At 37.4% G+C, this 16956-nt stretch overlaps 1 protein-coding gene across 2 annotated transcripts; it reads right to left on the bottom strand.

The window, feature by feature from the left end:
* Nucleotides 1-1383: 1383 nt before the first annotated feature.
* soat2 (sterol O-acyltransferase 2) lies at nt 1384-13342 on the bottom strand. 2 transcript variants are annotated; one of them, XM_076110905.1, is made up of 15 exons: nt 13270-13342; nt 12616-12674; nt 11782-11921; nt 11629-11682; nt 11052-11159; nt 10069-10351; nt 8234-8309; nt 7281-7365; nt 6342-6387; nt 5914-6043; nt 5381-5478; nt 3692-3790; nt 3368-3503; nt 2667-2812; nt 1384-2164 (listed from the first exon to the last, which is right to left on the bottom strand). In XM_076110905.1, the coding sequence occupies exons 1-15, from the start codon at nt 13340-13342 to the stop codon at nt 2108-2110; spliced, it is 1590 nt and encodes a 529-aa protein (XP_075967020.1). In that variant the 3' UTR covers nt 1384-2107. The 2 variants fall into 2 exon arrangements, with proteins under 2 accessions (XP_075967020.1, XP_075967019.1); XM_076110904.1 differs by having other exon boundaries at nt 13264-13342.
* Nucleotides 13343-16956: the final 3614 nt, after the last annotated feature.

The following is a 16956-nucleotide window of genomic DNA, read 5'->3' on the forward strand; positions in this document are numbered from 1 at the left end:
TAGATATTTCAGACCAGCGCTAAAAGATGAGTTAATAGTTGGTTTGTCAGATTTTATATGTTGATTTTTCATTGTTGAATTCTCACCCCCTTAAGTGGACATTAAGGGGCATTTTTATTTCTGCCAATATGAGCCCCCCCCCCCCCCCCCCATTGTGTTCCTGCAGCAAAGATGACATTTCCAATTGGACCAGCGAAGTGGCTCATTGATGGCTGCAGACAAGCCATCAAACAGATCAAATGTGTCACAGACCTGTTCATAGAAGTTAAAAGAAAGCTAGTGATAAAAAAAACATGTCAAACAAAATGTCAAAATCAAAATAAAATACAAAAAAAAAACATGATTTTATTTTCAAGTATAACATTTGATGAATTATGTCAAACGTAGACACAAATATATTAAGTTCTACTAGACGCTGCTTCTGAAACTACCTGTCCCTCTGTTCCTCTCTGAGCTGCCATGGTATTACAGTACATCAGTTTACAGAGCATTACATCACTAATGCAAACACTGTACCAATGATAATCCTCTTCTTCCTGTATGACTTCAGAGGGACGTGGCAGGCAGACAAACAGAGGCTTTGTGGCGGACTGATAAGACGCTGCACTGCCTCTGGTTGGTTGGTTGGTTGGTTGGTTAACGTACCTGCTCTCCCAACCAATCCCTGCCATCTGAATGTCAACCGAGGCAGGATTAAACATGCAACACACGCTGCAGGCCCAGTGCCCTCACAGTGGCAGAGCCTGTTCAAAGTTGTCACTGATTTCACCTGTCTTCTGTGAAACGTTTTCTACAATCATGTCCAGATTTATTATAAATATAGCTCGAACAAAAATGCAATGTACAATTTTATTTGCAGATAGTTCTGAGTTTCTGAGGTTTAGCAATACCATTTAAATACATTTAATAATTCAAATAATTGGGTCAAGGAAATAAGAAACTAAGATAGCTTATAACTACAGTAACTATTATCCCCTTGTTAATTACTTTGTATATGATATTTTGTACATTAATTATGGAGATTGAGCCGGGAGGTAATTAGCCTAGCTCAGCATTAAGACTGGTAAGAGGGGGAAACAGCTCACCTGACTCTGTCCAAAGAACCTGTGTACAAGCACTTCTAAAGCTCACTCATTTACATGTTGTATCCTGTTTCTTTAACCCGTACACAGAGAATGTACACATTTTCTCTTAATATTGTAAATAAACAAGCTACTTGTTGATTAATGCACAACATTTTGCTTACAGTGAGATGTTCTATGAGCACTTGACAAAAAAAAAGAAATCAGTACATTACAATTATTTTTAAAGAAAGTTTGGTAACTTTTTCTTTGATAGCCATTGCATTAAGAAAATACTATTTACAGCACTGTATACTTATAGCTCTAAGTACTCATAAATATGAATAATGCTTTATGACAATAATCACATTATAAAGTATTTTATAATGACTTATAAGGTCAAGGATCATTATACCCAATAACTGCAGGTCATCATTTCATAATTACTTCATAATTCTTTTGCAAGGATAATATTGTATTAAAATTCCCATAGTTGTATTATATTGCAATATTTTTATGTCTTGTAAACACTGTTATGATGCATTATAATGTCATAAGTTACTGTAAGTGGTCATTGTTTGCTTTAAGCAAACAATGACCACTTACAGTAACTTATAATCACATTATAAAACATTATAATGCATCATGTATGACCAGCAATTATGAAATAAAGATTTTATAAGTAATTATAAAATGTTTATAATGTGTTATTATTATTGTTATGATTATTGTTACAAAGCATTCTGAATATGTATTACTTATGACTATAAATATACACTGCTATAATCAGATTATAAGGCATTCTGAGTATGTAAAAACACTTTGAATAATTCAGAGGCGAGTGATCAGCGACATACGGATCACGACGCCTCTAAAAAAAACAACAACAAAAGAAATCTTCACACAACAAAAGCAGAAAATCATACAAAAAAATGTATATTTACATGTCTTTCAAATTCCTTGCACTCTTCTGTGTTCAGTCCATCGTGATTTTCAGACCTCCATACTTTGATCGTTCGTCCATCCAGCCCAGGAGAAAGGCAGCATCAACTCTGGTAGGTGCAGGACCATGATCGAGGGGTAACCAACTCCCAGAAGCTATTCTGTGGAGACGGAGTAGAAGAATTGGTCTGAATATGGTGAAATCATCTCTAATCCTTGTATACATTTCATCTGCATGATTAAACATCCATTCATCATCACTTAATAATCTCATAGTTAATGGTGGTCAATTATATTTTTAGACAGCAGTTATGTGTGTTAAACCATCGTGTGTGTGAATGACGCCACTGGCTTTAGAGGATTCCTTAATGCGTAGAAAGTATGTTAAGTACATCTGTGCCCATCTGTCAGGCAAATCCTTCACATCTGTGACTTCATCAAACGTTAAATACATGTCAGACTTTTACAAACCTACTGTTACTCAACACATGGGACTTTCTAATAAGGGCTTATGTGTGTAAGTTGCGTGTGTCGTCAAGTTTACGCACTTTATATTTGTGTGTACACGTAGGCACATAGTCTGTGTAGTAACAGATACTCATGAATGACTGGAGATAAGAACAGACAAAGCCAGGATGATATACATGTAGGTGGAGTACGTACCCCTGTCCGAGGGCAGTGTATCTGAGCGTACCACTCCTGGCAGTACAGACACACTTGGACACCCTGACCCAGGAAGAGACACGTCCACATGATGACGTTGAACACGGGGCTCTGTCGCTTGTCGTTCATGGTAAAGTTGAACATCACTATGAAAGGACGACATGAGGTAATGCTGTTGTTGATGATTGTTTTTTTTTGTGTGAAGGCTATATCTGTAGTGACAGTTTATCTGCCTGAGATGTATGCTTGTAAGGACTGGGAAAAATAGTAAGAGCGTGCAAAGCAATTCTGTCAGATGCCGACTTATTGATACCCAGAGGAAGAGGACACAATGCACAAGTGTGCTCTCTTGAAATATAATGAGTTGTCCCCTGAAAACAGCTACTAGATGTGTGTTAGAGTGAATAATCACTGATTTTGACTTTGAAGGCTTGAAGGCACCGTCCAGAATGTAGAAGGCAACATTTACATATTTTTAATAAGCCATTGTATTCAGAGACAGTGTATTTATTTTAGCAATGATAATGAGGTAGACAAGCAACATTTTTCTCTCTCTTTTTCTCTCTCCATCTTATTTTCTTCCTGTATTTAAAAAGGCACGTATGTTATCAAAAGCTTTCCCCCAGCAGCACCGAATACCAATCATTTTTTGTTTATATCGTTGTGAAGATTCTTCCCTGAATAATGAATGTGACCCTCACCTCCAAAAAAGGCAAAGAGACAGAACAAGACGGGATAGAAGAAGCCGAATGCCATGCCCAAGGCGTACTCATGGACGACAGCAGAGACGATGAACACGGAGAGCATGGCAGCCGTTCGGAATTTCCTTTTGGACAGCTGCAGGGATCAGAGAAAGAGAAGGGTTTGGCTCAAAGTTCAGAGGTCAGGCTGGTTCAGCGGGGAATTACAGGACTACTGTACGCACGTCATTCATCATGTGACATGCTGCTGATTATATTATTGTTTTGTTTGATACGATCTATTGTATGTAATTGTAGTTTTTTCTGTGTTGGCACTCTGCTCACCCAGAGGAAGTCTCTGTATCCGTAGTAATAGAGCCAGTCGTGAACCACTACATTCCAGGTACGGTAATAGTTGGCGAAAGACGTCGAGTTCCACCAGTCCTGGAAAATCAACACAGAGTAGTAAAATGAGTGTGTGGATCAAATTAAAAGACAGAATAGAGATGGATCCCTTCAATTTTGACGTCTGAGAAACACTGAGACGACTGCTGTCAAATAAGTTGTTCTGGTATTTCTAAGTTATACTGGTGAGAGACAAGCCTGACTGATGTTCTTAAATGAAATATGTCCTTAAAACTCATCTAGAGTTTAAGAGCTTGTAGAGCTGGTGGCATACTGTGCTTCCAGCTACTGTAGAGGTAAACTGTTTGGACTCATCCAAGATCTCATTTGCTGTATACTTTGTGTTTTTTTTACATTACATACAAACAAAAGATAAATATTGCAGCTAATGCCTTGCTCAGTGTGACGGTTCAAGTGATTGTCACAGTCCAACCTCATTTAAATAAGTGGTGTCAGGTGCACATAATTATTAATTAAATTAAACGCTATCATAGAGATAGAGATTTCAAGGAAACTGTGTGGCCTCATTATTGTCAAATACGTATATATATATATATATATATATATAAGTATATATATATATATATATACGTATACGTATATATATATATATATATATACGTATATATATATATATACATATATATACATATATATATATATACGTATATATATATATATATATATATACGTATATATATATATATACATATATATACATATATATATATATATATATACGTATATATATACATATATATATATATATATATATACGTATATATATACATATATATATATATATATATACGTATATATATATATATATATATATACGTATATATATACGTATATATATATATATATATATATATATACGTATATATATATATATACGTATATATATATATATATATATATGTATATATATATATATATATATATATATATATATATATATATATATATACGTATACGTATATATATATATATATATATACGTATATATATATATATACATATATATACATATATATATATATATATACGTATATATATATATATGTATATATACGTATATATATATATATACATATATATACATATATATATATATATATATACGTATATATATACATATATATATATATATATATATACGTATATATATACGTATATATATATATATATATATATATACGTATATATATATATATACGTATATATATATATATATATATATGTATATATATATATATATATATATATATATATATATATATATATATATATATATATACGTATATATAAGGAGAGCTTCACTGTCCCCACCTCACTGCTGCTATTGTACATAAATCAATCTGCCAGTTGAAATGTATTCACACCTTGCAGAAACACGTCAGTCAAAGCACATGAGCACAAAACTAAGTCAGTGCTTGTTCAGGAGCAAACTGTATCAACAGAATATAATGATGGAAAAGTTAAACTGTTGAGGGACCATCAGGCCACCCTGCAGTAAACTCTCTTGTCATTAATCAAAATTTCCCCGTCTGTAAAAGCAAGCACGTCTAAAAAATAATGTCATCACAGGAGAGATGATGCCCCACAAAAATCAGCCATGACACACACCTTGTAAAACATTCTGTCAGCAAAACGCAGCAGCTCCCCGAAGAGGTTGAGCCAGCAGTGCAGGAAGGCAAAGAAACACAACAGAAGGATCATTATACCTGAGACAGAAAGTGAGAGAGAGAGAGAGAGAGAGAGGAAGTTTATGAGGAACACTTTTATTCTGGGCACTGCTCCCAGCTTTCTCATAAGAATTGTAACTTGACACTGATGCTCTTATATCAGCACTTCAAAAAGCTATTTACTTAAAGAGAGAGATAAACATGCCAGGCTTTAATACCTCTATCTGATTGCATAATAGCATCTTTAATCTTATCATTGACTTCAAATCACAAGAGACTTGTTTCCTCTATTTCCCAATTAAGTGATACATTAACCTGCGCTGACTCACACAGATAAGAGATAATACAGGTTGTAAGCAGAAGTGATGTTACCAATGATTTACATGTTTGTTTTACGCGTTACTTTCTTATAATATTGCCGGAAAAGTCTCCCAGAACAAGTTCCACATAGGTGGAGTGTAGAAAGCACAGTACCTGGTAATACTGAGTTGAACACAGCCAGAACCATTGTTCGTTTACTAAAAGGCTGGTTGGTCTCAGGTCTGAAGGTGGGCATACAGAGGCGGACCAGGATGAAGTAGCAGTAAAACAGGCATCCTAAGATCTGCAAATTCAGCATTAAAAGGAAAAGGATATAAAACATCAGCACAAAAGAACTGGAGATTGTGGTTTGATCGAAGATAAGAGAGATCAAAGTTATTAGGCACCTGTAGTTTATGATCGCTTCAGGTTATCACACAATACACTCGTGCTATGAGCACTTCTGGGTCAGATCCTTTCTAGGTCATTAACCCCACGTAGACCTTCGTTTACTTTTACATAATTTTACATAATCCGACTAAAAGGTGTTAAGTGTGAAAATGACATGAACTCTCAAAAGCCCAAATAAAGTTTCATCTTACCATACCAAGTGTGACGCCAACATACTTCCATCTTATGTGGGTATTCCTACAAAGAGCAGACAGGAAGTCACGACACACATTTACTGAGAAATTGTGTTGCCCCACAGGTTGCTTATCTTATTTATGTTATTTTTCAGCATGATGTAGTTTTTAGGCACAAATAGGCCTCTTTCACAGTAAAACATTTTGGTTTGTCATTGTAGGAAAAGCACATGACGTATTACTATTTACAGTTTGATAGTGAAACAGCATGCACGATATCAGGAGCCTATAAAACCCAGCTAAAAAGCAATTAAGTCACAATTAAAGTTTCTCTACAGCATTAATATAGCAGCATTCTTTTCATGTGAAGATATAGTGGAGTAATGTCTACCCGAGCAGAGAATGAAGTTGCTCTTCCTCTGTGTGGTGTTATCAAAATGCCTCTGGGTTTTGTTTGCTTGCCGTTCGTGTATTTAAGTCAATGTTAGTGCACGTGATCGTGCCAGCCTGGCTAACTCATGGTCGCTGCACTGTGCTCATAGGTTACAGCTGATAAACTAAGGCCATGATAAGCATAGCACTACCCTCTGTTCCCCCCTCAGGTTAACACCGTTAGCTCTGTCAGCACTGTTGCCTTTGTTTGCACTGTTCATGGTGTTAGCAGGGTCAGCTGCGAGCTGCCAGCTCAGCCTTCTCCATGTTGAGAGCCGTGTGGAGACAATGATCAGAATTTCACATTGAGCGCCTTTATTTTTCACGTATTTGTGCTTTTGCGACTGAGATTTGCCAAAATGTGTTACTAAGGCCTGATAGGGAATGCAAAACACTTTGCTTCAGCATTTTGTGGGTCTGTGGCAATGTCAGTTCAGTGCTAACATGACTGTATTATCACTAATTAAAATAAAATAATGAAAGATAAGCAAAAGGAACCCAGACCAAAGGGACAATATGTCTTACCGGGGATAAGATTCCCTGTAGATGAGTGTTGGACAGAAGAGGAAGTACAGATAGCTGGAAAGTGTTGGGGATCTTGGACTTTCTCCTGAAAAGCAAAGACAATTCAGTGAGTATGACTATCAAATGGAGGGTCCAGTTTTTAGTCCTAAATCTGGCAGTTAAATATCTTTTAGCAGTCTCATGTTGCCTTAAATGATTAAAAAAAGAGTTTTCTTTAAAGGTTTTTGTTATTATAGTTAGAATTTAAGGTCTCTGATTCAGACATAAGCTTCTCATTGCATTTCTCTTGTTACATTATGTGACATAATAGCTCCATCTGTGAATACTAAAGCTTTAGTGTGCCTTTATGTAGCAAACAAATGTCTGCCTTGAAAATCAAACATCAGTGGGTTTATCACAAAATCTGTCAGCCATTATGTGAAATTGTCTGCCTTAAAGCTTCTAATCCTTTGTGCTGAACTGTTAGCTGTACTCAAGCTCCAACTTTACTTAATGGCATTTAAAATAGTAAACATTTAATTTAACAGAGCTTGTGAAAATCTGTGTTAATAAAATCTCTTTCCAAAACCAATTCAAACCATGGGCGCCTCTATGAAGCTATTCTCTGCCTGATTTTACCGTTTTATTCAGGACGATACAGTTTTCTCCTGGAGGGACTTTACTGCAGTACATATTCACATAACTATGACTTTTACAGTAAAAGGTACTAGAGACACATTCTTCACCACTAGCAGACTTTTACAATAGGATCTCATGGGGGTGCGCACACTTGAGGTTATTTATTGCATGTGGGTGTATTCATTGTTCATTTTAACTTTAGCATGAATCATTAGGTGGTAACCTGCTGAGGTCTGTTGTAGTCATTTTTCTCTGGTGCCTGGGAGTGTCACTGTGAGTAATGACACTGCCCGAGGAGTAAATACACCTGATAGCGAAACAATTCGACACAGTACCTTCCTTTGGTGTATTCTTCATAATAACAGGAGCGGTTTCTCTCATGAACGAGTAGCTCTTCATCAGGAATCGAATCTGGGGAAAATTAATACAGTTATTATGTGAAGAGAGACACAATGTATCAATTATGACAGCCTCATTGTCTGTCTTTATTGCATGAGTTGACAAGGTGAAGTAAACAACATACATCTTGTGTTGCCTCATCCTCATGTTCCTGTTTTTGTGTATATTGACATAATGATGCATTATTTAGCTCACTTCTGCAATTAATCAGGAGAAGGAACAACAACAGGGAACTGTATATATCGTGACAGAAACACAGTTGGAGAAGTCTGCCACGAACTGAAGTTCAGACATGATGCATCATCAATTTGCATACAGCAGAGAACCACTCACTCTTTTTGGGCAATTTAGTAAAGTCTCAAATCTATATTATACACTTCATATGAGACGGACAGCTTCAGAATTCTAATCAGACTGATTGGGCCCAGCTCAGATGAAGATCAGCACCAGGTTTCTCAAAATCGCCTAAACCCTGGGATTATCTCACTTCATCCAACGGAGCTAAATTAACCGTAGTACTAAGACGGTTTTTGGAGACCGAGGACGGTGTGATAAAGAGGATGAGAAGGTATTACAGTATGCATCTGTGATGTTTAAACGTTGACACGGAGATCTACTTTCTCGTTTGGTGCCTTTCCAGCTGGAAGACTCCCATCAGCAAGCATTCCTTATTGAAATGTTCTTGTTACTGGCAATGAAGGGCTGCGTTTATAAATTGGATTTCCTATGAATATAATTTATCTACAGTCCAGAGTGTATCTAGCACAGGGTGTTCCTAAAAGGAATGCTGGGCAGCAATTCACACTGCAATAAAAACACTTACATTGTACTGCAGGAGTTATTAAAGGAAATGTGACACAATTTTTAGCTCTAAACAACCTTTAAACTTTGTAACAATCTACATTTTCTAGGAGAAAGCTGCTAGAGTTATAACAACTGACCTGCTGGTTATCTGAAATCACAAATGAAGTGTTCGTGTCAGCTGTTCGGTGACAGCAACATCCAATCACATTCATACTAGTGTACCAGATGGGTTTTGCAATTACTTTTACTCTGTTGATTTCTCATGTTAGCTCTGCCACGGCTGCCTCCAACACACAAACCTTGCTGTCTTGCTTAACTCTAATCATCAATCTCTGATTCCGTACCTTTACTGTATGTGTAAAAGGGGGATTAGTTCTACTAGCAGAATCCTCAATGCTGCTCTGATTCTTTAACAATTTCCTAAAATGGCAATTCTCCAAGTCTAACGATATGAATATTAACTTGTCAATTTAACATCTAGAGTCTCTGACCTCAATGGTATATGATACTACCTTCCCCCTAGAGGGAGGGTGGACTCAGAGCCTCCAGACTGACTGCAGGTGGAGGCGGGGCTTTTGAAATGCTCTATGGACAGAAGTAACGTCTGCAGCAGTAGCAGCAAGCAGCAGAGCAAAAGAGTGACCAGAGCACCGATTGCTTTAAGTGCGACGCCGTGATTGAAAGTGTGCATTGGATATATGTTCCTGTGAGAATGTGCCAGGTGAATGAAGCAACAGAATAGAGTTGGGCTGCCTGAACTGGCTCATAAGCTTTGCTGCATCAAATATATACGATAAATAAAGCCCCAATAAATGCCATTTGTTTTATTCATCCAAACAACATATCACATCTTTGTTATGATAGAAGTAGAGATTTAAAGATTGTTTTTCCATTTCCCCCACAGTTAATTGTTTGCTGCCTGCTGTGTGGACTTTTGCAACCATGTATTCCTCAAACAAACACTCACTTGCTCCAGTATCACAATGAACCGCGAGGCTGGTGGCAGCTGGTAGTGTACAACCACGTAGATGGGGAACACACCCAGCACGCAGGTCTGCACTGCAGACAGGACCAGGCCCGTGCCGATAGACAGCCCCAACTTAGAGGGGAAGCTGTGGTACAAAGACCCCCAGTACACCAGGGTGAAGTAGGGAACGAGCAGGGTGTAGACAAACATCACAACCCAGGCCCAGGTGGCCGTCCCCAGCTTCCCAAAAGCGAAGAACAGCAGGTCGAACTCCAAGACCAACCTGAGATTGCATAAAAGAAGTAAATTATAATCATGAAGGCAATGGGCACATTTTTATTAAAATTACATTTAAAGAAAGACTAAACTTTAGTAAGGGCATTTAGATGATGCGCTCTATTTGCCACTGTGGTCTGTTTTAGCTTCGAACAGGGCTTTGAACAAACATTTTAATTATATCAAAGCATGACTGGCTTTAATAAATGGCAGTCATAGTTAAATGCATTGCATATTTGACCCATTCATGTCTCTGAAGAGACCCCTCTGGTGATAACAGTAATAGATTTTAAATACCCAGTCACTGCAGCATGTAAAAGGATTTTTGTGATTCGACACAACCCCTCATCAATTTTCTGTCAACAGCGGGTGGATGTATCGAATAATTTTCACACAGTCGAGTTTCCCGATGGAGAAACATAAGAATTAAACTCACAGTCCTGCGTGACTGCAAACGACAACCGAGTCATTACAGAGCTGCCCAAAGCAACAGCAAACATACTCAGAGGGATTGATTGCTCTATCTTTCTGCTGCCAGATGAGCAGAGAGGCAGCGAGAGAAGGAGGGAGGGATGTACTAAGGGAAGAAGATAAGAAGTTTCTAAAGGCTTTGGGGTAATTGAGTTTGTATTAGTTCAGGGTCACAGGGTTTGAGGCGTGTCATTGTCGTAGACACACCTACACACACACACACTTGTCCCACTGACCTGCCCTGGTCGATGTAGTCGACAGCCAGCGTGCTAAAGCAGAAGATGAGGAGTATGGCGATGAACATGTGGTAGATGGTCCTGATGTGGTTGATCTCAAACAGTTCACTGATGAAGACGAGTAGAGCTCTCATTAAATTAGCTCTACGTTGTATTCATGTGAATGTATGTAGTGCTGTATACACATGTAAGAGGTTCTTTAATATAGAATATGCACAAACATGCTCATGGGAGTATCTGAATGATCTGCATTCATGTCTTGTATACAGTATGCGGTCCACAGTAACATTGATCTTTGTTTTAGATTCAGATTGTCTAACAAGTAGCTTCTAGCTCCTCTTCAACCCATCATGCATACATCTATATTTCTCAAAAATGTTCAGCTTTCTTTCCCTCATGATGATTATTACTGTATGAGGTTGTTTGCAGTCTCTCTATCTGTCGTTTAATGGTTGTATAAAATAAATCTGAATTACAATAAATATATATTGCTGATTTTGTAACTCCGATGACAGCATGATAAATAAAACAATATTTGGTCATGGTATATTGGAGAAGACTTGTCTTTCACACTTACTCCAACAGCGATGGCCTGTCCACGAACACTTTGCCGTCATCCATTCTCTGAGAACTAAAACAAATACAGACACGCAAAGAGGATAAACATATCTCCCACATCAATGAGGAACATGTGCGCTAGTAAAAGTTGCCGCCTCCTCCTCCTCTTTACCTGGATGAGGGTCTTTTGGACATATTTCCATTAACTGCTGGCTGTAATTTGGTAAAAGGCTGGATGGACTCAGTCAGAGCTTTGTCAAGTAGATCACTGAGGTGATCCTGGACCTGCTCCAGGACTTTCCCCTTCACCTTCTTCAAGACACACAGGAGAAAGAGCTTTCTCAATTCTCTCAACCCTAAATATAGCACGAACTGCATCCCATATTATTTAAAATATAACATTAACACTGTATCCTGTTTACTCTGCACAATCTTAGCTTTTGTATTGTCTTTTTCAAGATTATTCATGCATTTATGGTTTATTTGATAGAGACAGATACAATATACAAGACAAACTGAAGACAGCTACACTGCAAAAATGTAAAATAGTATATTGTCTAATTACTAGTCAAAATATCTCATAGACACAATCACCTAGCAAGTAACATTTCAGTGAAATGTAGGGACTTGTTTTTAGACAATGCATCACAAATATCTTGTTTTATGTGAAAAAAATACTACTTTTTAGCATTGCAGGCTTATTATACACAACACTTCATAATACTAGTGAAATATACAATATCATACTGTGTTAAAGTGGATGCTTATTTGCAAAACCAATCCCTAGAAGGGCTTTTCTGAAAGGATTAGAACAGTGAAGTAAAAGGAGGTTAGACAGAATACAGCAAGATGCAATAAAGCAAACATTAAAAACATTACGTGTAAAAGCCACACATGAGTACAGGTTTGTTGCTGAATTAACCAGGATAGATTGGTAGCTCTCAGCTTTGACAGGAGGAGAAACTGCATAATTGAGGGACTGTTGGGCAATGGAGTTATGGGTTACCTGTGCATGTTTCTGCCACCGTCTTAGATCTTCCTCTTGTAAATTATTACGGTCCTCAACTGCAGAGAGAAGAACATAAATTGCTTAAGATTAACCGGCACAATATACTGTACATTTTGCACCTGAATTAATATCCAACTAATGCAATTTACTAGTTTAATTAATAAAAACTTCCCTATTCTACCTGGTTTATGGCTCATTAGTGTGTGTGTGTGTGTGTGTGTGTGTTGATGTTTTGGTTTTTATTGCTGTGTGGTTTGCTGTATGCGCGTGTGTATATATTTATGTTGTTTATGCTACCTTTGTGCCTATACAGAATCTTTATATTTTCTCTTTAAATGTAAAGCACTTTGAGTTGACGTGTGATGAAATGTCCTACATTGGTAACATTTCCATTGAATTTCAGAGCAAAACTAAGGATTCAGTTTAAATATAATTCCCAAGCATATTGTTTTTCTTGCTACCACCTTCCACAAACAAATACTGCATGTATTGAAATTTAAATTTCTCTCTTGGTAATTGCACAAAATAATGCAAAAAAAGAAAAACTAAATATGCAATGATTTTCTGCAAACCAACACAGTGGAACACAATACAGCCCAATCAAACAAATTTATATATTTTCTATAAATAGCATATTGTCCGTACCATGACCAGAGATCTCATCGGACTGACGGGCTTTGATGTTTCGGTGCAACAGTCCCTTAGGTGGCTCTGCAGTCGTCATGGTTACCAGAGGATCACGCCAAAACACGTAGGACTATCTACTGGGACTCCTAACCTATAGAAGTTGTAGGTTAGTCTCACACACATTATCTTGCTCCCCTGAGGATAAATGATGGAAATCAAATAACGTTTGATGTGACATTGTGATATGCGCCAGGTTTGTATTTGCCTAATCTAGCCTGTTGTTTGTTGGTCCGATATGGATTGCAAAACATAATAGGTGAACTCTTTGACCTTACTCACCACATTTTGGATCCACACATGGCTCAGTTTCTGGTTATAATAGCATTGCCCTCTATGGACTGAGACACCCCAGGAAGTGATGTAAAATCAGGTGTTTTCACCCATTAAATAGCCGCGACATCACGGGACAGAAGCGCAACATGCTTGAAACGTTCAACCCTTAGAGGGCAGTGCAGCAGGTTTTTTACCCTGTTATTCACTGTAAATTTACCCCTTGTTGAGGCTCGTCGAGGTGGAGTCCAGAATATTAAACTATGAATTGAGAGATTAAATGAGGTCACAGGCCCGTTGCTGGCGGGTTGCCTCATTCCAAAAGCATTAATATTCCTGATGAGCCTCAGTCCCGAAGAGGTGAGCGCGTTCTCGTGTGAATCCGAAAATGAAAATGTGCCTGATCTGAATGCAGAAACATATCAGGGTCAGAGGTTTTTGAACGGTAGTAACCCTACACTGCTTTTCCACAGCAGGTCACTTGAGCTCAAGCTATACAACGTAAACAAGTGATAAAGCCAGTCTACCTGACCCAGTGGAGGTTCACACACTAGATAAGATACACAGAGGGCTGCCAGAGAAGTACAAGTAAAAGTATAATCCATACTGTTGATCATACTTGGGAGAAATGTCAACACAGCAGATAAGCTCTTCACAGATACACAGATGATGTATTATGTGGCTGCAGATGATGAGAAAGAGATGAAGGGAGACATGTTTTTGAGCAGATCAGACTTAATGCCATACTTATACAGTTTGAGGGTGAGGGATCTTATTCATTTGCTTGTCCTCTTTTCTTCTTACTCACTTGCAGCCTGTCTTACTTTCCTCTCATTTGCTTACAACGAATGACTGAAAATAATGAAATCAAAGTTTTGATTTACACATAGTTGCTGTTTGTAATGGGAAATAATGAATCCACTGATTTCAAGTAATAATTCCACCAACTTGCCCTTTCACCATATTATTTAATCAATCTCATTGGACTATTACAACAAAACAAAATGTGGGTGTCATCAGCCACATGTAACTGGATTTGCATTCAGGGCTCACCTCCACCTCAACTGGCAGTTAAAAGAACATCCAGATTTGGACAAAGTGGACGAGTGTGGTAATAGCTAATAGGTGTATGATAGCTTCAGGGAACCTTAAAACCTGTGGTTAAGTTTTCATTGATGATCATGGACTCGCCTGATAGTATCATTTCCCTAATAAGTGTCTGCACTTAAACTAATGATGATGATGACTATCATCACTATTTCAGATGGATTTTCATCAGTAAGATGATCATAGAAAAGACAATTTAATAATGATATGCTAATCATATGTTGGGGCCATAATTAAGTATTAATTTAATAGCTAAAATCAAGGCTTTCAATGAGCATGATCAGTCATCTTGAGCTCAACTGAGAAACAAGAAGAAATAAACATTTGAGGTCACCTTTCAAACATGAACCTTTCAAACCTCTGAAAGTTAATTACTGTAAAGAAAAGAAAGACAAATTGTATATTGTTGACAAAAATCAACTGATTCAATCATAACTTTCCTTCAGAAGTGTTAAACAAATAAACTTAAAACCTGGTCATGATCGTTTTCTTTCAATACTGATGTACGAATATGAAACTTTTACTAAAAATGTCCAGCAGTCACTGAGTTCACTCTATTCTATATCTATTCTATATTCTGTCATTTTCAAAAGAACACCTTGTACAAAATTGTAGATAGTAGAAACTGTGGGATTAAAACCATAAAAGTGACAGATGTCAGATATTCATATGTCAGGCAGACATCCACGAGAAACATTTGTCGGTGTGTCAGATTTGTACTCACACAGACTTCCAGCCTCGGCGCTCAGTCAGCGGTCTACCGGCTGAGATGTAATGTTTCAGTTGATGATCCCTGCTGAGAGAGTGTGTTTTCAAGTAAATCTGCGTCACAGTTTTTGTAATCTGTGCCCTCTGCTTTCCTCTGTTGCTATTTTGCACTTTGACCCTTATGGCTGCTGGCTCAGGTCAGGACAGGTAAACCTCTACTTGATATATGAGGTCATGCAGTAGAGCAGTGGAGTTTGTCCTGGAGTTTTGTCTATTCACAGAAAATGACTTATTGCAAAATGTATTCATAGCATTATTGCTTTTTCATTATTGAGTTGTATGCACTTTCTACTTGCCATAGCTGAATACGTCTTTAATGGTTCTACGACAACCAGGTCAAAGGTTTTCGACGAGCACTGAATGAATGTCAAGGAAAAAACATCGAATAGCTGCTTTGACGAAGCACTTCAAAATATGCATTTGTTCAATTTATTTTCTTTAGTCAAAAAAGTGTTTTGCTTTTTGTTACTTCACTTGGACATTTGACATTCACATACACTCATTTATCTGCTGAAGGAGGAAAGTGTTTCTGTGCTCGCCCTTTAACTTTAACAAATACTGGAAGACCAGAAATGCATATTGTAATGAAAGAATATGAGCAGTGTAATGGCAAAGGTCATTAACTCTGTGGATAAATACAGTGATGGACAGATGAAGATACACAGTGTTCTGTGACACCAGATGGACCCAAACAAACCGGCTGTACAAGTTTGTTTTGTATCCCAGGTCCCAAAGTGTTTAACTTGGAAATATTTGGAACAAACTAAAAGCTAATAGTTTCAGAAATAACCGTTGTTTACACAGTGTGAGCACATCTTATATGCACACAAGAATGAAAAGGATCAGTTTAGTGAGAGGCTGGGCTCAAACACAAAATACATCATCATATCAACTTAAAGCCTAATCATGTGAACAAAACTGTATCGAGTTATACACCGATTGTGTGACTGATTTATAAAATCAAAGCCCTAGTAAACAGCAAATCAACAAAGATAAACAAATTCACCTCTTATAAGTATGTCAGAGGGCAGACAGACAGCCCTCCCCCTCTGAGTACTCTGTTGCTCTACTTATTGATTTATTTTGGGGTTGAATGTGACTGACTCTCTGTTGGCTCATGTCTGTTCTGGCAATAATTCTAATTGATGATGATGATGATGATATGTTGATTATATAATTAACAGCATCATTGAAGAACACAAAAGGAAAAGAAGTTCCAGCACAAAATGTCTAGTTTTTCTCAGATTTTCCTCGTACACTTCACACTTTTTAAAATACTTTCTAGATAAGACGACCCCCTGTCACACTGTTGCAACCGTTTTACAGCTGCTTTAACTCTCCTTGTTCTCTATCAACCTGTTAGTATATCTGGATTTATTGACAACATGATTTAACATCTGTCATTGGACCCTCCCCTCGACCTAGAAGAAACTAGTACCCATACCGTACCCTCTAATATCTTAAGTCTTTATATTTATGGCAATCATCACTGTTATTTCTCTAAAG

Source organism: Anarhichas minor, unplaced genomic scaffold, assembly GCF_050575085.1.
Source record: "Anarhichas minor isolate MPS153535 unplaced genomic scaffold, ASM5057508v1 ptg000043l, whole genome shotgun sequence".
Taxonomy (NCBI): domain Eukaryota; kingdom Metazoa; phylum Chordata; class Actinopteri; order Perciformes; family Anarhichadidae; genus Anarhichas; species Anarhichas minor.